This window comes from Elephantulus edwardii, unplaced genomic scaffold (genome assembly GCF_000299155.1).
Source record: "Elephantulus edwardii isolate Elephantulus edwardi_28Jun2011 unplaced genomic scaffold, EleEdw1.0 scaffold00279, whole genome shotgun sequence".
NCBI classification, from domain to species: Eukaryota; Metazoa; Chordata; class Mammalia; order Macroscelidea; family Macroscelididae; genus Elephantulus; species Elephantulus edwardii.
In genome coordinates this window covers 206,368-229,551 of record NW_006400029.1, presented here as the reverse complement: position 1 = coordinate 229,551, position 23,184 = coordinate 206,368, and the positions used below count along the sequence as shown (strand labels likewise).

General features: G+C 38.5%; 1 protein-coding gene across 1 annotated transcript in view; it reads right to left on the bottom strand.

Moving 5' to 3' along the window:
- Positions 1–484: 484 nt before the first annotated feature.
- Positions 485–23,184, bottom strand: part of LOC102845266 (disintegrin and metalloproteinase domain-containing protein 2-like) — an 80,896-nt gene continuing 58,196 nt past the window's right edge. Inside the window, exons 12-15 of the mRNA XM_006900300.1 lie at positions 22,722–22,827; positions 12,155–12,338; positions 6,226–6,303; positions 485–793 (exon numbers count right to left, since the gene is read on the bottom strand). Of these exons, the coding sequence (XP_006900362.1) occupies positions 485–793; positions 6,226–6,303; positions 12,155–12,338; positions 22,722–22,827 (677 nt within the window). The remainder of the gene's footprint in view (positions 794–6,225; positions 6,304–12,154; positions 12,339–22,721; positions 22,828–23,184) is intronic.

Sequence of the window (23,184 nt, the reverse complement as noted above, 5' to 3'; positions counted from 1 at the left end):
GCGTCCTGCAATTCCTCAAGTTTGTCTTTCACCCATTGAAGATATTCAATGTTCTTTTAAATTTTGCATCAGAAAGTTCCATTGGACTTTATGGCTTTAGGAAACCTATTGATAATGTGCTGCTTTTTGGAAGCGACATCTTGCTTTGAGTTGTATAGGCTGTGAGGTAGCCTTCTCTCTATGCGACATTGTTGTGGTAGAGTTTTTCATGTCTTAGGTGATAACAGCCTCTTGGTCTGTTGTCACTGCTCCAGAAGAGGGTGAGGCAGGTACCCTTCCTGGGTTTCTTTCAGAACTTTTGACTCAAGGGATGACTTACTTCAGTTTGGGAATGAAAAGGCCTATGAATTAGCAGCCTCCTTTGTTAAGACTGCTGCTGTTGCTAGGCCAGTCCAAGGTGTTCTGGTCTAAAGGCACCTCACACTTTGGGAGGGGAAAGGAAAAAAAGCTGTTTAATCTGTGATACTGATTTTACTAGTGCATTTCAGAGGGGTGGCAGCAGGTCTTCATCTAGGCGCTGGGTTTGGGGCTTCCAGACTGTGGTGCCAGGTCCTCCAGATGGAGGGTCCAGGACCTCCAAGTGGCAAGGGTGGGACTTCTGGGCATTTCGGGTGGGGCCTCCAGTTTGCAGTGGCAGGACTTCCAGGCAGCAGGGCCAGGACTTCCATAAAAAAGCCTGGGAGGGCTTTTTGACAGCATGCAGGAGTGTCCCCACATCCAGATAAGGTCTTTTAAACGTGTTCAGTGGTCCAGGCACCAGGAATGGGTGCCTCCAGTCAGCGGAGTCAGGGCCCTGCAAGGTAGCAGTGCCATGGTCTAGTGGTCCAGGCAAGAGACCAGTCCAGGACACTTCAAGAAATTCTCAAGTCAGGTACCTACTTTTGACTAGGTGCATGGAAATGCAGGCGCAACAGGAGATCCAGGCATGGCAGTTTCAATCCATCTTAATGAGGGTCTTCCTCTCTTTGGCTAATGCTCTATCTTTCGCAGCATGTTGTCCCTTTCGAAGGAATAGCCTTTCTTGGCTAGATGCCCAAAGTATTAGAGACAAAGCCGTACTACCTTCTTTATCTTCAAGGAGCACCCTGGCGGTATTTTCTCCAAGGCATATCTGTTCTTTTGGCCATTTTCTCCAAGACATATCTGTTTGTCCATGATATATTCAGTATTCTTCTCCAACTCAACTCAAAGGCATCAATTCTTCAGTTATCTTTATTCATGGCCCACCTCTCAGATACATAGTAAGAGATTAAAAATACCATAGCCTTAATCAGGTGCACTTTTCTTCTCTCATTGACATCATTGCTCCTCAGCACTTTGGAGAGGTCCCTCACAGCAGATTTGCCCAATGCATTACATCTCTTCCACTCCTGACTGCTGGTACTGAGGATGTTGAGGGTGGATCTAACTAAGATTAAATAATCATCAATTTCAATCTTTCTTCCAACATGATACTGCTTATAACTCCAGTGGTAAGGATTTCTGTCTCTTTTTTAAATTGGTAGATGATTTTTTAAAATTAAATATTTTTATTGTTGCACATTTTCTTCCCCTATCTCTACTCCTCCCCCTGCCCACCCTGTAAGTCACCCCTTATTCCATATTGTTGTCATGCATGTAATATTTTTGTCTTCTTGATGTTGAGGTTGATATGCAATTCATATTAAAGCCTTTATCTATTGCAGCAAGTCTTTGATCTTTTGCAGCAAGTATTCTAAGTTCTCACTTTCAACAAGAAAGGCTGTGTCTTCCTCATAAGATAGATTCCTAATGAGTCTTCCTCTGATCTTGATCACATATTCTTCTGCATAGAGTCTAGCTTCTCAAATTATTTGTTCGCCATACAGATTGAATACGTATGGATAAAGGCTATTACCCTGACATATACCTTTCCTAATAGTAAAATATGCAATGTACCCTTGCTCTCTACAGATAATACCTTCTTGGTCTAGGTATACATTTCACATATGTTTTGGAATTTTGATTCTTCTCAAAGTTAGCCATAGTTTGTTAAGACCCAAAGACACAAATTTGCCTATCTACTGTCAATAAAACAGAAATAGACATTCTTCTGATATTATCTGCATTCAGCCAGGATCCATCTGACATCAGCAGTGTGTGCCACAGCCTCATCTAATCTCTACTTGAACTTCACACAGTCCTCTGTCAATGTACTGTTCTAACCATTTTTGGATGATCTTCAGCAATGTTTTGCCTGCTTGTGATATTAATGATATTTTCTAATAACTTCTACATTCTGGAGACTGTTGTTTTCGGGAATAGGAACAAGTATGGATCTATTCCAGTCAGTTGGCCAAACAGCTATCCTACCTATTTCCTGGTATAGACTGGTGAGCATATCTGTGACTGCATCTTTTACTCGAAACATGTTAATTGGTATCCCATCCAACCTGGAGCTTTTTTTTCCCTCTCATACTTTCAGTGCAGCTTGAACTTCATTCTTCTTTCCCACTGACAATTGTTCATACCCTCACCTATTTGGCCTTGAAGCAGACTTTCCAGATATCCTGAATCCACAAGCAAATATGCCAGACCAAATACTTCTACCTAGGATACCATTCTGTAGCATCATGACCCATCCTGCTGCTCAAGTTATTATAGATTCACTTAGATCATGTATACATATTGTGTTGTTTGTTGAGAAGTTCCACTGAGTTGTAACTAATAGCTAACCCTTGAGAGAGTTTTCAGAGTCATAGGAGGAATTTTTCCATCCTTTTCCTGCAGAGTGCATTGTGGATGCAAACTGTGTGCCTTCAGGATTGTAGCGCAGTTTCTTACTTATAAATATGAAAACATTGTATTCTATTATTTATATCTTGGATTTTCAATTTACTGTTTTCGTAGGAAGTTTGAGAGGTGTTAGTGAGAGAATAAACATTAGTACAAGCATTTCTGAAAATCTGTTTAGCAATATCCACTAATTTTAAATAAGCTACTTGTTAAGTATCCATAATATATTATTCTATTTCGTTCAACTTCAGTATGTTGTTGTTGTTATGTGCCGTCGAGTCACTTGCAACTCATAGCAACCCTATGTACAACAGCCCTAAATTTTGCTCTGTCCTGTGCCAATCACACTGTCTCAGACACTCCCATCCCGATTAACCCAGTCACTGAATCAATCCACCTCATAGAGGGTCTTCCCTTCCTGCGCTGTCCCTCAACCCTCCCAAGAATGATGTCCTTCTCCAAGGACCGGTCTCTCCTCACAACATATCCAAAATATGTTAGATGGAGCCTAGAATCCTTGCCTCCAAGGAGCCACCCGGTTTATCCCTTTCCAGGATGAATCTGTTTGTTTTCCTAGAAGTCCATGGTACTCTATACTCTTTTCTAGCACCACAACTCAAAGGCATCAATTCTTCTTCTATCCTCCGTAGTCATCACTCTATTATGCATAATAAGTGATTGCAAAGACCATGGCCTGTATCAGACACAGCTTAGTCTCTGAAGAAATACCATTGCTCTTCAGCACTTTGGAGAGATCCCTAACAGCAGACTTTCCCATGGCAATAAGCCTTTTAATTTCCTGGCTATTGGTGCCAAGAGTGTTGACTGTGGAGCCAAGCAAACTAAAGCTGTGAACAATCATGTATTCATATTTGTGTGTCTCCTAATGTCATACACATTCCAATATATTGATTTTATCTTTTAAAAATCAGCCATTTAAATGCATTTTTTTCACACTTCTGTTTCTCATCACTATCTTATTTCTTTTTCTTCAGAGACAGCCATATTAACCAACAAGGTAATCATATTTCTGCTTGAAATCTGTTTAATATAATTGAGGGGTGGGGGAAGAGAGGGAAAATACAAAGAAAGAGCAAGACGATTCTATTCATGAAGGTTAGTAATGTGTTCATATCTGGAAATTTACTTTAAAAATACAATTTTGTGGTTTACTTTATCAAATCAATACAAATCTAAATCAATGAAAATAGAAACTAGTACATGTAATATTTGATAATTTAAATTGATTTTTAAATTCTTCTTACAATTTTTATTAATACTTACGAGGATTAGGAGGAAAGTTGCCACTATCAACACTGCCACCAGGCCATGTTTTAGATATTGTTAAGCAATCGGGGGGCAAATAGTGAACTTCACAGTGACAGTTCCTTCTATTATTACATCTCTGAAACCGTAAGAAATACAACTTAGCTAGGAAGAAATATAACAGCCAAGATAATGTAATTTCAACTAGAATTAAATTACTACCATATGTTGCTTTTGTTAATTGTTGCTGTCAAAGCATATTGCCTCATAGTGATCAACTGCACCCAATGTACAAAATTTTGCCCAGTCCTAACCATCTTCACAGTTGTTGCTATGTTTGAGTTAATTGTGCAATAACAATGTTAATCTCTCTTGTTGAAGAACTTTCTCCTTTTTGTTGACCATCTACACAACTGGCTATCTTTGGGATTGAATAATATCATTAATGTATCTCATGTATGTAAACTCTTATTGAAGATAAGTTTAAAATGGTTGTATTGAGAATGATCTGTGAGAAATTTAAGCTGGGCTAAGAAATGAAAATGGAACAAATGTATATACAATTAATATATCTATATATTAATTCCTTTTCTGTTGGCTCTGTTACTTCTCTATTCTCAAGAATATTTCCTGGCCTTTTATTTTGACCTCTTGCTTGGGTCATTTTAGCTTATTTGATTTTTCTCCTTTGGTCATTATTTGGGTAGTAGTGGGACTCTCTGAAACTCCCTCTAGGTGTTAGCAGTTACTGATTTGATTTGAACACAGATAGTTACGGACAATAGCTTCAGGTGGAATGAGTAGGTATTACCTATTATCCGATATTGATCCAGTGGTGCAGTCATACAAAGTAGTAAACTTTGCTTTTGGTTAGGGAAGTAGTTATAAACATAGTTGATTACTTGGGAAATAATATCTCTCATTTGCTTTCATTTTTGGTAAATAAAGGTCTCCTAAACTTTATTTCACTCAAATTGTTAAGTTAAAGTATTTTGAGAGAGAATCTTTTCCTCAGTCATGTTTTGAGTGCCTTCCAACCTAACTGATTCATCCTCTAGACCTATGTTAGACAATGTTTTGCTCCAGTTCTTAAGTATTCCACTGGCCAATGTTTTCCGGAATTTTATCACCAGATCCCTTTCCTAGTCTGTCTTAATCTTGGAGCTCTGTTAAAATCTGCCCACCATGGATGATGACCTTGTTGCTATTAATTAGAATTATTGGTGGCATAGCTTGCAGCATCACAACAATTTGAACACTACTGTAGTATGACAAATAGACTGAAGAGTTGTGAGAATAACATATAGTTATGTCAATGAATATATGCTAAAAAATGAGGAAAGGAGTGCCTCAGGGATGCATTTTGTCTCCATAATTTTTCAATCTATTTACAGAACAGATCATTCAGGAGACTGGTCTATATGAGGAGCAATGTGTCATCAAGATTGGTGGGAAACTGTTCAAGAACTTGCATTATGCAGATGTCACAACTTTGATTCCTGAAACTGAGGAAGATATGAGTGTTTGCTGCAGAAGGTAGAGGATTGTAGTCTTCAATATGGATTGAAGCTCAACATCACCAAGACAAAATTCTCACCACTGGACCAATTGGAAGCACCATGATAGATAGATGAAGAGATTGAGGTTGTTAACAATTACAGCTTGCCTGGTTCCACAATCAACACTCTTGGCACGAGCAGTCAGGAACTCAAAAGAGGAATTTCACTGGGAAAATCTGCTGTCAGGGATGTCGCCAGCTTACTGAAAAGCAATGATGTCAGTCTAGAGACTAAGGTGTGCATGATCCAGGTCATGGTCTTCACAGTTACTTGCTATGCATCAGAGAGCTGGATAATGATTAAGGATGACAGAAGAAAAACGGATACCTTTGATTTGCAGTGCTGGAGAAGAGTTTTGAACATGCCATGAACCCACAAGAAAATAAATAGACCTGTATTAGAGAGGGTGGAACCAAGTTTCTCCTTGAAGGCTAAGATTTTGAGGCTCCATCTTACATACTTTAAGCACTTGGACAGGAGGGACCTGTCTGTGGAGAAGGACATCATGCTTGGAAAGGTGGAGGGATAACACAGGAGAGGAAGATCCTGGATGAGATGAATAGATACAGCATATTTATGTGTATTTGTGTGTGTGGTTCCATAATAAATGTAACTACTTTTTTATGCCATGTGTACTGAAACTTACTCCCTTGTGGTTGCATTTTTCATTGGTACATTCTTTAGGCAAAAGATTGTCATCCACACACATGTTTTCTATACAAATCTATAAAAGAGTTAAGCCAAAAGAAATTAATTAGCACATTTTTAGAATTTATATGTTGATAAATTATTTACAAATTGTAATGAGGAATAAAAGTCTATTAAATAAATTTTAACTTAGTGCTACTTAGGGATAAAATTATTTGGCTTAATATTATTTGTAAAAAGTAGTTCTGACACCTGGAAGCAGGAGGGGCATCCACTTCCAAAATGGCTTGCCTCCGGAAACTCTATGTACGAACAGTGCTCAGGCTGTTCGTTCATAGGGTAGCTATGAGTCATCTACGACTCGACGGCATTAAACAACAACAACAAGTTCTGACACAGAGTGAAGTTATGTACAACAGATTAAAACCTTGCTCAATCCTGTGCCATGACTCTCCTGTAATTATATCTATTGTTTCAATCACTATGAGAGTCCATTTGGTTGGTAGGCTTCCTCTTTTATGCTGCCTCTATATTTTTCCAACTATCAAGTTCTTCCTCAGGGATTAGATCATCCTGATAACATAGCCAAATTATGTGAATAGGTCTTCCATGTTTTCATCTATTTAGATTTGACCAAAACTGAGATGTTTAGAAGATGGAAGATACCACAAATATAACAATATTTAAAACACATAGAAATAAATGTATATACATATATTTGTATACATACAAAAGGTGGTTGAAACAATAAATAAATAAATGTGTACAGTACTATGAAAAGAATGAAATAGGATTCTGTGAGATCTGGACAAGAAAATATAGACTTAGAATTAATTTTTAATGACATACTTCTCCCCTGCCCCAATTTGCAGGCGTAAAGTCTAGAAATAATGAGAGAATTCAAGAAAACCTCTAGTTACTGGAAAAAGAAATATGAACTGATTTAAAGGATTAAGAAATAATATTAGCAATAAGATGCTTTATGAACCTCTGTACAATAAAAGGCAACACAAATCAGGCATATCATAAACCCAAAATTACAAAAGTATACTAATACATAATATCATATACATTTATGTAAATTTTAATATGCAGATGAACTAAGAAAAGTATACCTGGTATAACTCACTTCCACTGAATTGGTTCTAACTCATAGTGACCCTCTATTAGGTTTCTGAGGCTTTAAGCCATAGTAAAAGAAGACTACCTTTGATGGATTCAAACCCTCAGAGAAGTTATTAATTAATAAGGGTGAAATTTTTAAAGAATATTACATAACCCATAAGGAAGCTGCAAAAACAAAACAGATCTACCAATGACAGAGCAAATGAACAAAACACAATAATAAAATGTCAGGATAAAGTTTAACATGGCAATATTTACACTATCTACAAGTAGTCTTCCACACTATTAAAAGATGAAAATTAACATGATTAAAATAAAATAAAACCACAACAGTATGCCGCATGCAAGAAATTAACAACAATTTAATTAATAACAATGGCAAAGGCAGGTTGAAAGCAAAATATAGAAAGGATACTTGATGAAACACTAATTTTAAAAAAAGAGAGCAAGCTTCAATTCATATGGCAAACTACAGTCCTTGACCTTCAGCAAATGTTTCAGGCCCTTCTAGTTTCAGGAAGCAAGCTTTTGTCATCTGCATGATCAGTTTTCTTCCAATCCTGATACCACATTCCTTCTCATAAAGTCCAGCTTTCCAAATGATTTGTTTCATACACAGATTGCAAAAGTATGGAGACAGGATGTATTCCTGAGACATCTCTCTCCTAACTTCAAACTATGCAGTGTTTCCTTGTTCTTTCAGATGACTGCTTTCTGGTTCAAGTATAGATTTTACATGAGCATAACCGTGAAGTATTCTGGGATTCCCATTCTTCTCAAGGTTAGCCACAATGTCTTGTCATCCACACAGTGAAATGCCTTTGCATAGTCAATGAAACACAGGTAGACATTCCTCTGGTACTCTCTGCCTCCAGCCAAGATCCATTTGGCACTGGCAATGAAACCCCTTGTCCAAAGGCCTCTTCTAAACCCAGCTTGTATTTATGATAGTTCTCTGTCAATGTACCATTCCAGTCATTTTTGGATGATCTTTGGCAGGATTTTGTTTGTATGTAACATTAGTGATGTTGTTATGTGCCGCCGAGTCACTTGCAACTTACAGTGACCCAGCTATTCTACCAGTTGGAATATACCCTAGGATAAATGAGAACTGAGACACCAATGGAGACTTTTACACTAAAGTTCATAGCAGTGTTATTCATCATCATCACAAGAACATGGAAACAGCCCAAATGTCCAACCACAATGGAATGGATTGAGAAGTTACAGTACAGTTACACAATGGAATACTATGCAGCACACAGGAGCAATGATTTTGTAAATTACTACCTAACTTGAGAGGGGCTGGAAAACATTATGCTAAGTGAACTACCTCGGTCCCCAAAAGACAAATATTGTGTAAGACCACTATTGTAGAATGAGTATGAGAATACAAAGTGGGGGCAGAGTGATAGCCAAGGGGTGAGGATGGGTGGGGTGAGAGTGAAGGTGTTAATCAGAGAATTGCATAAATTGATGGGTATGGGGAGGGTGGTGTGAAGGATGGATTGGGAAAGATCCAGTGTGAAAAACAATGAATAAGAACTTTATAAATAAACCAGTATAAAATTACAGAATAAAATAACAAAAATCCCCCAAAAGCAAAACACTAAAAAACCTCCCAAACAAACATATAAGCTATAGGTAGACCAAGAAGTTACTATCTAAATAGAGCAAGGGAAAACTGCTAGGTTTAAAATTGACAAAACTATGTGTCAGGGCTGTATCCTTTATCCATATTTGTTCACTCTGTATGCTGAACATATTATTCTGTTCAACTGGATTTTATGATTAAGAATGTGTAGTTAAGATCAGAGGAAGACTCATCAGCAACCTGTGTTGTGCAGATAACGCAACACTATTGAAAGTGAAGAGAACTTCAAGTATTTCCTCTAGAAGATCAAGGACTACAGCTTCAAAATAGAATACTTCTTAACATGAAGACTACAAAATTCCTATCACAACATTATGATGATGTTTTTGTTGGTTGCTGTTGAGTTAGACTTATGAGAAAGGATTGCATAACAACGAAAGAGTTTTTCTTTTACTTTTCAATGAGAAGAGTGAATTGGGGGGAGGGGGTGGGCAGGGAGAAAAGTACAACAATGAATGACTGGAAACCATAAATCTTTGTAAACTTACATTCAAAATGATAAAAAAAATTTCCAAAAGAACGAACAGGTCTGTTCTGGACAAAGCAAAACCAGTGTGCTCTTTGGCAGCAAGGATGGCAAAACCCATCTAATGTACTTGGATATGTTGTTAGGAAAGGGTCATTCCTTGGAGAAGGACATCATGCTTGGAAAGGTGGAAGGTCAGCATGAGAGAGAAAGACCCTCAATAAAATGGATTGACAATAGGGTCTTTAACAATGGGCTCAAGAATGTCAGAGTTGATGAGGATGTCACAAAATAAGCAGGTTTCAGAGCTTTTGTTCATAGGGTCATTATGAGTCTTCATCAATCTTTACCACATAATAACAGTAACAACAACAACCATATTCCAAAAGTTGGTGTTTTGGTGTTGTTTGTTGTTTGTTTGGTTTTTTTACATTTTTACCGTTACTTACATCGTTAAACATAGATACGAACTGACATGTTTCAAATAACAGATGCAACTAAGAACTTGCTTACCAATCTATGCCAGAAAATTTGTAGTGCACCTGCCTGGCCAACTGACCAGAAGAGAGCCATGTTTATTCCCCTTGATAAGAAAGGTGATGTAAAAGAATGTGGAAATTATTGAATGTGATTAATATCACATGAAGAAAAGTGGCTAGATTCATAATACATTTACAGAAAATTCCAGACATTCAAGCTGGATTTAAAAGAGGTCATGGCACCAGGGATATCATTGTTTATATCAGATTCACACTGGTTAAAACACAGAATACCTGAAGAATGTCTGTGTGCCTTTTATTGACTATGCAAAAGCATTTGACTATATGGAATATAATAAGTCAAGGCTAATATTGAGAAGAATGGAAATCCCAGTGTTCATATGAAACCTGGACCTAGACCAAGAGGCTTTTGAGCAGAGAAAGGGAACACTGCATGTTTTAAAATCAAGAAAAGTGTGTATCAGGATCATATCCTCTCTCATTTATGTTCAACTGTATGGTGAGAAAATCATTAAGGAAGCTGGACTCTGAAGAAGAATGTGCCATTAGCATCAGAGGAAGACTAATTAACAGCCTGTGTAATGCACCTTTCTTGCTGAATATGAGGAAGACTTGAAACACTTGCCTCAGAAGAGCAAAGACTACAGCCTTCAATATGGATTGCTTTTCAACATCCAGAAAACAAAGGCCCTCCCCACTGGGTTGATAGATAACATCATGGTAGATGGAGAAAAGAATAAAATTGTCAATGACTTCATCGTACTTGGATTCACAATCAGCACCCTTGGTACCAGCAGTCAGGAGATCAGGAGACAGGAAAGTCTGCAGCCAGGGACTTCTCCAAATTGCTGAGAAGCAATGATGTTAGTAAGAGTACTAAGGCATGCCTCGTTCATGTTGCAGTCTTTTCAGTCCCTTCCTATGCATCTAAGAGGTGGGCAATGACCAAGGATGACAGAAGTATGATGCCTTTGAATTGTGAGGTTGGAGAATAGTACTGAATCTCTTATGAACTGCCAAAAGAACAAAGAGATGTCTTGGAGAAAGTATAACCAGATACATCTTAAAGAAAAAAAATGACAAAGCTTTGTTGTTGTTGTTGTTGTTATGTGCCGTCAATCGTTTGCGACTCATAGCGACCCTATGTACAACAGCCCTAAACCGTGCTCTATCCTGTGCCTATCTCATTGCCTCTGACACACCCATCCCAAGTATCCCAGTCACTGAATCAATCCACCACATAGAGGGTCTTCCCCTCCTGTGCTGTCCCTCTACTCTACCCAGCATGATGTCCCTCTCTAAAGACTTGTCTCTCCTTACAACATGTCCAAAGTATGTCAGACGAAGCCCCAGAATCCTTGCCTCCAAGGAGTAGCCTGGTTTAACCCTCTCTAGGATGAATCTATTTGTTTTCTTGGCAGTCCATGGTACATTCAATACTCTTCTCCAGCACCACAGCTCAAAGGCATCAATTCTCCTTCTATCCTCCCTAGTCATTGTCCAACTCTCTGATGCATAACAAGTGGTTGCAAAAACCATGGCCTGTATCAGGCGGACCTTAGTCTCCAGAGAGACACTGTTGCTCTTGAGTATTTTGGAGAGGTCCCTAAGATTGTTCTTGTTGCTAGGAGAAGCTATTTCTTGAAGAGGGACATCATGCTTGGAAATGTGGAAAGTTAGTTAAAGAGAGGAAGACCTTCAACTGCATGGATTAATAATAGTGATTGCAGCAATGCGGTTCAAGTGTCAGAAAGGATAAGGATGGCACAAAATAAATAGGGTTCAGATCTGTTATCCAAAGGGCCACTATGAGTTGTAATGATACCTAACAAAAATAGCTTAGAAATCATGTTATCAAACATTTCATGATCTACGGAATTCCTTCTTTGAAATATTATCATACCATGTAGGTAAAAAGTATATGTGAGATATGGGTCTAAATTCAGCAAATACATGCAGATTTCACCAAAACAAGCACTAGATATTCTGGGGAAGAGTGTACACATCTATCACTGTATTTAACTTAAAGGATTATAATTTTCTAATTTATATTTTCATTATTTTATAGCTTTTACATATATTGAACATATATTTTATAACAAATAATAATTTTAACATGTTATAATTCAAGACATAGTATTTAGGTTTTTTTAAGGTTACTGAGGAAAATAAAACTGCCTACTTTATTATTACCACAGATGGTTCCACTTGGTACCCACATATGGCGGTCAGTTGTATTTCTGTCGGGGAAATACAGGCTAACACATAAGTCTCCTTTTACCCTGGTATAAAGAACTTCAGCATTTTCTTTTGAGAATGGAAATTTACTTCTGTATATACACACTAATTTTCCACAACGTAGGTTGCTGCAAACACAACAACAAAATAAAAGCATTAGTTCTTCATAATAGAAAATTGTTGTTTATTGTTATGTGCCATCGAGTCATCTGCCATTTATAGCAACCCTATGTACAGCAGCTCTGAATCCTACCCTGTTTTGATACACCAACCCCCATTGTACCAGTTACTTTATCAATCCATCTCATCTGGGGTCTTCCTCTTCTGTGCTGTCCCTCCATCATTTCAAGCACCAAGGACCCTTCTACCCAAAGTATGTAAGACAGAGCTTAGTAAATATTATTTCCTTACAAAGAAATATTTTTTGGAAAGAAGGTAAATAGGAGTTCCACTTGAAGGAGCCCTGGGGGCACAGTGGTTAAAAAATCAATAGTTAACCAAAAGTTTAGTGATTCAAAACAATCAGCTACTATTTGGGAGAAAGGAAACAATCTGGTTCCTTCATGATTTACAGTGTTGAAAATTCTACAGGCAATTCTACTCTCTTCAAAAGGGTTTCTTTGAGTCAGAATAAACTTAATAGCAGTTAAAAAAACAAAACAGCATTATAAACAAAATAAGGTCTATTTAATTGCCATGAACTTAACATACTCTGACTGCTATAATGAATAAATGGCTGAATGGTTAAGGAGATGCATTGCCAACTTGAAGGCACACAGTTTGAATCCACAAGGTGTATCATGGAAAAAGATGGATAATCTCCTGTAAGATTTACTGTCTCTGAAAACCTACGGGAGGGTCAGAGCTATGAGTCAGTTCTGACTCAACAGCACATAACATTAACACAACATAATGTGTATATAGAAAACTTCCAGACTAAGAGACTAGTAGCCATCCACTTCTGACATTGTTGGCCTATGAAAACTCTATGCTTAACAATGGAATATTTATTACTTAGATAATCCGGGAGGCTGGGCTCTATGAGGAGAAACATGGTTTCAGAATTAATGGAAGATCTATCAACAATCTGTGTTATGCAGATGACACACCCTGCTTGCTGAACATGAGGAGGACCTCATGCACTTGCTGCAGAGGGTCAAGGACTGAAGCCTTCAATATGGATTGAGGCTCAATGTCAAGAAGACAAAGATTCTCACCACTGGACCAATTGGCAGCATCAGGATAGATGGTGAAGAGATTGAGATTGTTCACGGCTTTAGTCTGCTTGGCTCCACAATTAACACTCTTGGCACCAGCAGCCAGGAAATCAAAAGATGTACTGTGATGGGAAAGTCTGCTGTCAGGGACCTCTCTAAAGTACTCAAGACAACGGTGTGTCTCTGGAGACTAAGGTGCATCTGGTACAGGCCATGGTCTTTGCAATCACTTGTTACTCATCAGAGAGCTGGACAATGACCAGGGAGGATAGAAGAAGAATTGATGCTTTTGAACTTTGGTGTTGGAGAAGAGTGCTGAGGGTGCCATGGACTACTAAGAAAACAAACAGATTCATCTTGGAGAGGGTTAAACCAGGCAGCTCCTTGGAGGCAAGCATTCAGAGGCTCTGTCTAACATACTTTGGACATGTTGTAAGGAGGGACCAGTCCTCTTGGAGAGGGACATCATGCTTGGTAGGGTGGAGGGACAACGCAGGAGGGGAAGGCCCTCTATGAGGTGGATTGATTCGGTGACTGGGGAAATCAGGATGAGTGTGTCAGAGACAGTGATATTGGCACAGGACAGAGCAGAGTTTAGAGCTGTTGTACATAGGGTCGCTATGAGTCACAAGGGACTCGACAGCACATAACAACAACAACAGTGAAAGGTTAATGCCTTTATGTTGGAAATATTTAAAATTACTAGTGGATGGCTACCTCCTCAAAGTAGATGCTATCTTAGTGATGTGGCTGAACTATACTTTTTAAGCCAATGAAGGGTCTTCATTTATTAATGAAGATAATAACTTCTATTAATCGTTAATATAATTGAATCTAATAATTTAAAATTGGAATCAATTAAGTTTGAACCTAGGAAAATTAGAAGTTTCACAAGTGAAATGCAATGCAGAAATACATAATGCTCCTAGACAATACTGAATGAGCTCTGGTGGCCTAGCTAGGGGCAAGAAGCTGAAGGCACGTGGTTTGAGGACATGAGGTGCTCCACAGGAAAAGAATGGGCAATCTCCTCTCCTGTGATTAATGCCTCTGAAAAACCATCACAGGATCAGCTATGGTTCTCTATGAAACACAACAACAGACATTTTTCTTCTTGTTATCTGTCGTCAAGTCACTTGTGACTCATATTGACTATGTGTACAACAGCCCTAAACTCTGCTCTGTTCTGTGCCAATCGCACTGTCTCTGATACACCCATCCCGATTACCCCAGTCATCGAATCAATCCACCTCATAGGGGGTTATTCCCTTCCTGCACTGTACCTCGACTCTTCCAAGCATGACGTCCCTCTCCAAGGACCAGTCCCTCCTTGCAACATGTCCGAAGTGTGTTGGACAAAGCCTCAAAATCCTTACCTCCAAGGAGTAGCCTGGCTTAACCCTCTCAAGATGAACCTGTTCATTTTCTTAGAAGTCCATGATTTTTCAGTAATCTTATCCAACACCACAGCTCAAAGGCATCAATTCTCCTTCTATCATTCCTAGTCATTGTCCAGATCTCTAATGCATAGCAAGTGATGGCAAAGACCATGGTCTCTGTCAGTTGCACCTTAGTCTCCAGCATGACACTATTGCTCTTAAGTACTTTGTAGAGGTCCTTAACAGCTGACTTTCCCATTGCAAAACAGCTTTTCATTTTCTGGCTGCTGGTGCCAAAAGTGTTGACTGTGGAGCCAAGCAAACTAAAGCTGTGAACAATCTCAGTCTCTTCACCATCCATCCTGATACTGCCAATTGGCCCAGTAGTGAGAATTTTTGTCTTCTTGATATTGAGCCCCAATCTATATTGAAGGATATAGTCCTTGACCCTCAACAGCAAGAACTTCAGGTTCTCCTCAGTTTCAGCAAGCAAGATGTGTCATCTGCATAATGCAGATTGTTGATGTATCATCCACCAATTCTGATGCCACACTGCTCTTCATACAGCCCAGCCTCCCAGATAATCTGTTTTGCATATAGGTTGAAAAGCTATGGAGATAGGACACATCTCTGGCATATTGCCTTCTCAGTTTTGAACCATGCAATGTTTGCTTGCTCTGTTCTGGTGACTACCTCTTGGTCCAAGTATAGGTTTCACATTAGCACAATCAAGTGTTCTGAGATTCCCACTCTTCTCAGAGTCATCGACAGTTTGCTGTGATCCACACAGTCAAACACCTTTGCATAATCAATGAAACACAAATAGACATTCCTTTGGTACTCCCTACTTTCAGCCAAGATCCATCTAACATGAGCTACAATATCCCTAGTACCATGACCCCTTCAAAACACAGCCTGGACTTCTGGTAGTTTGCTGCTGGTGTATTGTTCTAGTCGGTTTTGGATAATCTTCAGCAGAATCTTGCTTGCATGTGATATCAATGATAATGTTCTATAGTTTCCACACTGTGTTGGGTCACCTTTCTTTAGAATGGGAACAAATATAGATCTCTTCCAGTCAGTTGGTCAAGTGTTTGTCCTCCAGATTTCTTGGTACAACTTGGTGAGCGCATCCAGGGCAGCATCTGTTAGTTGTAATACATCAGTTGTTATACCATCTATTCCTGGGGCCTTATTTTTTTACTAATTCCTTCAAAGCAGTTTGAACTTCTTCCTTTATCACCATAGGCTCATGCTTATTATATGTTGTTTCATGAAATTCTTCTGTATCTGACAATTCCTTTTGATACAGTGACTCTATATATTCTTTCCATCTTCTTTTAATACTTCCTGGATCACTTATATTCTGCCTGAAGCATCCTTAATTATAGCAACTCGAGGTTTGAATTTGTTTTTCAGTTCTTTGAGCTTAAAAAAGGCTGAACATGTTTGGCCCTTTTGATTTTTTTACTCCAGCTCTTAGCACATTTCATTGTAGTATTTTACTTTGTCTTCCCGCACTGCCTTTTGAAATCTTCAGTTCAGGTCTTTAGTATCTTGAATTCTTCCTTGTGCTTTGGCTTATCAGTGCTCCAGTACAATATTCAGAGTCTCTTCTGACATCCATTTTGATCTTTTCTTCCTTCTGCCTTTGACCTTTTGCACTCTTCCTGGATGATACTCCTGATATCTTCCCACAACTCATCTGGTCTTCGCTCATTGGTATTCAAGGCCTCAAACCTGTTCCTGAGATGGTTCCGAAATTCAGGTGGGATAGACTCAAGGTCATATTTTGGTTCTTATGGATTTTATTTAATTTTCCTTAGCTTAAGTTTGAACTTGCATATGAGTAGTTGGTCATCTGTTCCATAGTCAGCATCTGACCTAGTCTTCACAGCTGAAATTAACCTTTCTGGACCATTAAAATAACACATTCATATGATCTACTCAAGTGAATGAAAAATTGAAGAGACTGGAATCACAGTCATCCTCAAAAAGAAAAATTGCAAGTGTCCAAAGGGGAAAGTGGAGAGTACTTGAGGCTGATAGTGAGGATAATAGTGGGAAGGGAGGGCATTCGTTGGGTCGGAGAGTTTGGTGGGTTGAGGAAGTAGAGGAATTGGGAAAGATCCAGTGGAGACCTGAAAAGATGACGCATAGACCAATGGTGATTACTTTGATAAAACAATGTGTGAGAATGATCATATGAAACAAAATATGAATGAAAATGCATGTACGAAACATCATGTATATGAATGAAACACATGCATACAGATTTTGTATGCAAACCAATATAAAACAAAAAATACATTTAAAATAGACCTATCCTGAAATACAATGTTGTCATTAGTGGGATAACAATGTTCAGACCAAAAGACTTGTTAATATGATGATTATTAAAATTTATGAACTGGTTGCAAAAACCAAAGTTTAAGAAATTGAGAGGTTATAAAAACATTGAGGAAGTCAGGCACCAGTCCAAAATACAGAACAGCAATTATATCAGATTGAAGGCTAAGGTGTACCTTCTTCAGGCCGTGGTCTAGTATGTCTCAGAAAAGGTGCAGCAAGAGTGATCTTAGAGGCAAAGATGACAAAGCTTGGAATCTAAGGAGCAGTCTGATTTAACCCTGTCCAGCACAAACATGTTTGTTCTCCTAGTCCATGATATATTTAATACTCTTCTACAGCACCACAACTCAAAGACATCAATTCTCCTTGTATTATTCCTAGTCATTGTCCAGTTCTCTGATGCATAGCAAATAATTCCAAAGACCATGGTCTATCAGGCACATCTTAGTCTCCAGACTGACATCATTGCTCTTCAGTACTTTGAAGAGGTCTCTGACAACAGATTTTCCCAATGCAATTCAATTCACCTTTTGATTTTCTGGCTGCTGGTACCAAGAATACTGATTGTGGAGCCAAGCAAATTGAAGCTTTTACTAATCTCAATCTTGTCACCATCTATGACACTGCCAATCAGTCCAATGGTGAGAATACTTTTGTTTTTGTTTTTTGGGTTAGGGGGGTTTGGGTTGTTTGGGTTTTTTGTTTGTTTGTTTTTGAGCTTCAATCCATATTGAAGGCTTTAGTCTTTGAAATTCTTCAGTAAATGCCTCAGGTTTTCCTCAGTTTCAGCAAGCAAAGTTGTGTCATTTGCCTAATACTGAATGTGATGAGTCTTTCTCCAATCCCGATGTCACATTCCTCCTCCGATGATCTGTTCCACAGATAGATTGAAAAGGTATGGAAATAGGATACATCCCTGGTGTACACCATGCACTGTTTCCTTGCTCCGATCTGCAACTGCCTCCTGGTCCAAGTACAGGTTTCACATAAGCACAATCAAGTGTTCTGGGGTTCCCATTCTTCTCAGAGTTAGCCACAGTTTGTTGTGATCCACAAAGTTAAATGCCTTTGCATAATCAATTAAACACATATAGACATTATTCTGGTACTCTCTTGTTTCAGCCAAGATCCATCTACCATTAGCTATAATATCCTTAGTATCATGGCTTCTTCTAAACCCAGCCTGCACTTCAGACAATTCTCTGATGATGGGCTGTTTCCGTCATTTTTGGATAATGTTCAGCAGAATCTTGCTTGCATGTGATATCAATGATATTGTTAAATAATTTCTGCACTCTATCGAGTCACCTTTCTTTGGAATGGGAACAAATATCTATCTCTTGCCGTTAATTTGACAGGTAGTTAGTTATCCTTCAGATTTCTTGGCACAACATGGTGAGCACATTCAGGGAGGCATCTGTTTGTTGAAATATATCAGCTGGTATGTCTTCAATTCCTGGGGCCTTGCTTTTTGCCAATTCTTTCAGAGTAGCTTGAACATTTTCCTTCATCACTACAGGCTCTTACTCATACGTTATTTCATTATTTTGTGTCCACCAATTCCTTTTGGTAAAATGACTCTCTATACTCTTTCCATCCTCTTTTAAAGCTTCCTAGATTATTTCATATTCTGCCCAAAGCATCCTTAAATATTGCAACTCGAGGCTTGAATTTGTTTTTCAGTTCCTTTAGCTTAAGAAATGATGAGCAAGTTCAGGCCTTTTGATTTTCTGACTCCACTCTTTGCACATTTCATTGTAATACTTTACTTTGTCTACCAGCGTTGCCCTTTGGAATTTTCTGTTCATCTCCTTAATATCTTGATTTCTTCCCTTTGCTTTGGCCTCTCAGTGCTCTAATGCAATATTCAGTTTCTTCTGACGTCCACCTTGGTCTTTGCTTCCTCCTCTGTCTTTGTAATGACTTTTTACATTCTTCCTGGATGATATTCTTGATATCCTCCGACAGTTACTCTGATCTGATCTTCACTCATTAGAAATTCAGGTGGGATAGACTAAATAAAGGTCAAATTATGATTCTGGTGGATTTAATGTTCCTTAGCTTCAGCTTGAACTTGCATATGAGTAGTTGGTGGTCTGTTCCACAGTGAGCACCTGGCCTAGTTTTCACAACTGATACTGAGCTTCTCCAGCAATTCTTTCTACAGATGTAATCAATCTGATTCCTATGCATACCATCTTATAAAATGTATTTCCAATGAATAAGTCTTTGTCCAAAATTCTATCATTCTATCTCCAGCTCCATTTCTGTCACCAAGTCTATGTTTTCCAACTATTGATCCTTCTCCTCTATTCCCAACTTCTGCTTTCCAGTCACTCATTATTATTAATGCATCCAGATTGCTTGTTTGATTGATCTCTGACTACTAAAGCTGGCAGAAATCTTCTATTTCCTTCTCTTTGGCTCCAGGTTTCAGTGAATGTATTTGAATGACAGAGGTGTTCACTGGGTTTCCTTGTGTGTGTATGGATATTACCCTGTCACTCACAACATTGTATCTCAAGATGGATCTAGAAATGACCTTTTTTAACTTTGAAAAGCAACCCCATTTTTTCCTCACCTTTTCTTCTCCAGTATAGATCATATGATCCTCTGCTCCATGCCAGTCCATCTCATTTTACCAATACCTGTTATTGTTGTTGTTGTTATATGCCACCGAGTCACTTGTGACTCATAGCGACCCTATATACAACAGCCCTAAACTCTGCTCTATCCTGTGCCAGTCGCAATGTCTCTGACACTCCGACCCCGATTAACCCAGTCACTGAATCTATCCACCTCATAGAGGGTTCTTTCCCTCCTGCGCCCTCCCTCCGCCCTCCCAAGCATGATGTCCCTCTCCAAAGACAGTCCCTCCTTACAATATGTCCAAAGTATGTCAGACAAAGCCCCAGAATCCTTGCCTCCAAGGATTAACCCTCTCCAGGATGAATCTGTTTGTTTTCTTCGCAGTCCATGGTACATTCAACTCTTCTCCAGCACCACAGCTCAAAGGCATGAATTCTTCTTCTATGCTACCTAGTCATTGTCTAACTCTCTGAAGCATAAGAAATGATTGAAAAGACCATGGCCTGTATCAGACACACTTTAGTCTCCAGAGAGACACCATTGCTCTTCAGTACTTTGGAGAGGTTCCTAACAGCAGGCTTTCCCATAGCAATATGCCTTTTAATTTCCTGGCTACGGGTGCTGAGAGAGTTGATAGTAGAGCCAAGCAAACTAAAGCTGTGAACAATCTCAATGTCTTCTTCACCATCCATCCTGATGCTGCCAATTGGCCCAGTGGTGAGAATCTTTGTCTTCTTGACATTGAGTCTCAGTCCATATTGGAGGCTGCAGTCCTTGACACTCTGCAGCAAGCGCTTCAGGTCCTCCTCAGTTTCAGCAAGCAGGGCTGCGTCATCTGCATAACGCAGATTGTTATAGATAGGCCACCAATCTTGACCCACATTTCTCCTTATAGAGCCTAGTCTCCCGGATAATCTGTTCTGCATACAGGTTGAAAAGGTATAGAGATAGGACACATCCCTGGCGTACGCCCTTCCCAGTTTTGAGCTATGCAGTGTTCCCTTGCTCTGTTCTGACGACTGCCTCCTGATCCAAGTATAGGTTTCGCATTAGAATGATCAAATGTTCTGGGATTCCCATTCTCAGAGTCAGCCACAGTTTGTTATGATCCACACAGTCAAACGCCTTTGCATAGTTAATGAAACACATATATACATTCCTCTGGTAATCCCTGCTTTCAGCTAAGATCCATCTGAGATCAGCTACAGTATCCCTAGTACCACGATCCCTTCTAAACCCAGCCTGGACTTCTGGCAGTTCTCTGCTGATGTGTTCTTTCAGTCGTTTTTGGATAATCTTCAGTAGAATCTTGCTTGCATATGAAATCAATGAGATTGTTCGATAGTTTCCACACTCTGTTGGGTCACCTTTGTCAATATTTATGTGTTCCATTTATTTAATGATATCCAGTTTTCCTACATTCATGGTTTTCACATTCCATGTTCCAATCACTAGTGTTTGCTTACAGCAATTCCTTCTCTTTTGTGCTACCATATTTGAGGACTCAGGCTCAGTTGCTGTATCTGCTAGTCTGAGTATGCTCTGTTGTACATAGAGTTTTCGAAAGCCTGCCATTTCAGAAGTGGATGGCCAATCCTTCTTCCTAGTCTGTCTTGATTTGAATGCCCATATTTAGAACATTATCTGACAGACAAGCATTTTATAAAAAAGAATGAAAAAAATGAATTAAAAAGATGAAAGATTATTTCCCAATTTTAGAAATAACCAATAGAGCCAGTGCTGTCCCTGCCTTTGACGTGTGCGTCTTGATCCACCCCTTTCCCTGCTCCACCATCATTCCCTTCCACTCCCCCTAGAAGAAATCTACACTTATCTCCCCATAACCTATCCTTGATGTGATGGCTTATATCTTAAGCTTTCTAGGCTTCTGTGATTCTAAACACTTCAACCTTCTGCCAGTTTCTTCTGCTGCAGGGAAAATCTAGAGTCTCTAAATCTATATATCAGGTTCGGCTTCCTATTTCAGATGGTTCTGAGGAAAATCCTTTGTCTTAAACTTCTGCTCCAGGATTGACTTCTTGTGGCTTAGGGCGTCTCCATTTTACACTGTAGTCACAATGGAATAGTTGCGTGTGTGTGTGTGTGTGTGTGTGTGTGTGTGTGATGTATCTTGGATGACAAGGCTTATTTCTTAGTCTTAGTTTGGAAGCTCCTTTGAAATCTATCATCAATGGACTTTCTAGTTTTTAAAATATGTGATATGACTTCCATCCAGCATTACAGCAACCCAACTGCCAATTCTACATATAAACTAGCACTTTGTTGGTAGTGTATGAATAATGAAGCATGACCATTTTGAATTTAAAAATCATATGGTCTACTATGGTGCAAACGACAAATTGAAAAGGAGTAGAATCACAAGCATTGTCATAAAGCACATTTTAAGATCTGCTCTTAAGTACAGTACTAACAGAGCCATATCCATACACATACAAATAAGAAGGAATAGTAGTATTGTTCAAATTTAGGCAGCAACCAGTAAGTTAAAGATGAAGAAATTAAAGATTTTTATGAACATTTGAGGGAGCTATGGTGCCCTAGTGGGTAAGATGTTGAGCTGTCATTCTAAGGGCAGGTGTTATGAATTCACCAGCTTCCCCATGAAAAAAGATGAGCAATCTCCTCCCCTATGATTTTCAGCCTCTGAAAATCCACTAGAAGGTTAATTTTGAGTTGATTCCAATTTGACGGCAATAAGTTGAGTTTGATCAACATTTGAAGCCTGAAATTGACCAGATATACAATCAAGATGCACTAACACAACTCATTTGAATGTAAGAGTTGAAAACTAATATACAGAATACATATATCTATACTTACAACTGTATAAATAATAGAAATTGTCTTCAAGTTATTAATAATTTTCCCAGAGGTAATTAAAATAAAGTATTTTTTAAAATTTAGGCAGTAAATATACCTATTATTAAAATGGTATACACATTTTAATACATACCTCAAAGTACATGGTACAAATCCTCTAAGACTTAAGCCACAGTTTCCAAATTGATCATTCCTAGAATTAATTTCTTCAAAACAGGCTTGAGAACCATACAGAGTACCTAGAAAGAGTATAGAGAAATTTAGTTATAGTGAACAACTCTAAAAAAAAGTATAAACTCTAATGATGTTAACATTTATTATTAAAAATGTTTAAATTCTTAAAATTACTGAAAAAATTGAATAAAAATCACATGCATCTCAAATTTAAGTAAAATATTTAAAGATTTAAAAGTATATGTTACTATCTAAATTGATTAGTTAGAAAGTATTTTTCAAATCTCAATACTGTTTTATTTTCCATTTCTTCTTCTTTCTATTATCTTTAAATCACATCTATAGAGACAGGCATTTGGCTTTATTTTCACTAATATGAAACAGAAATCTACTTACATACCTATAAGGTTGTTGTTGTTGTT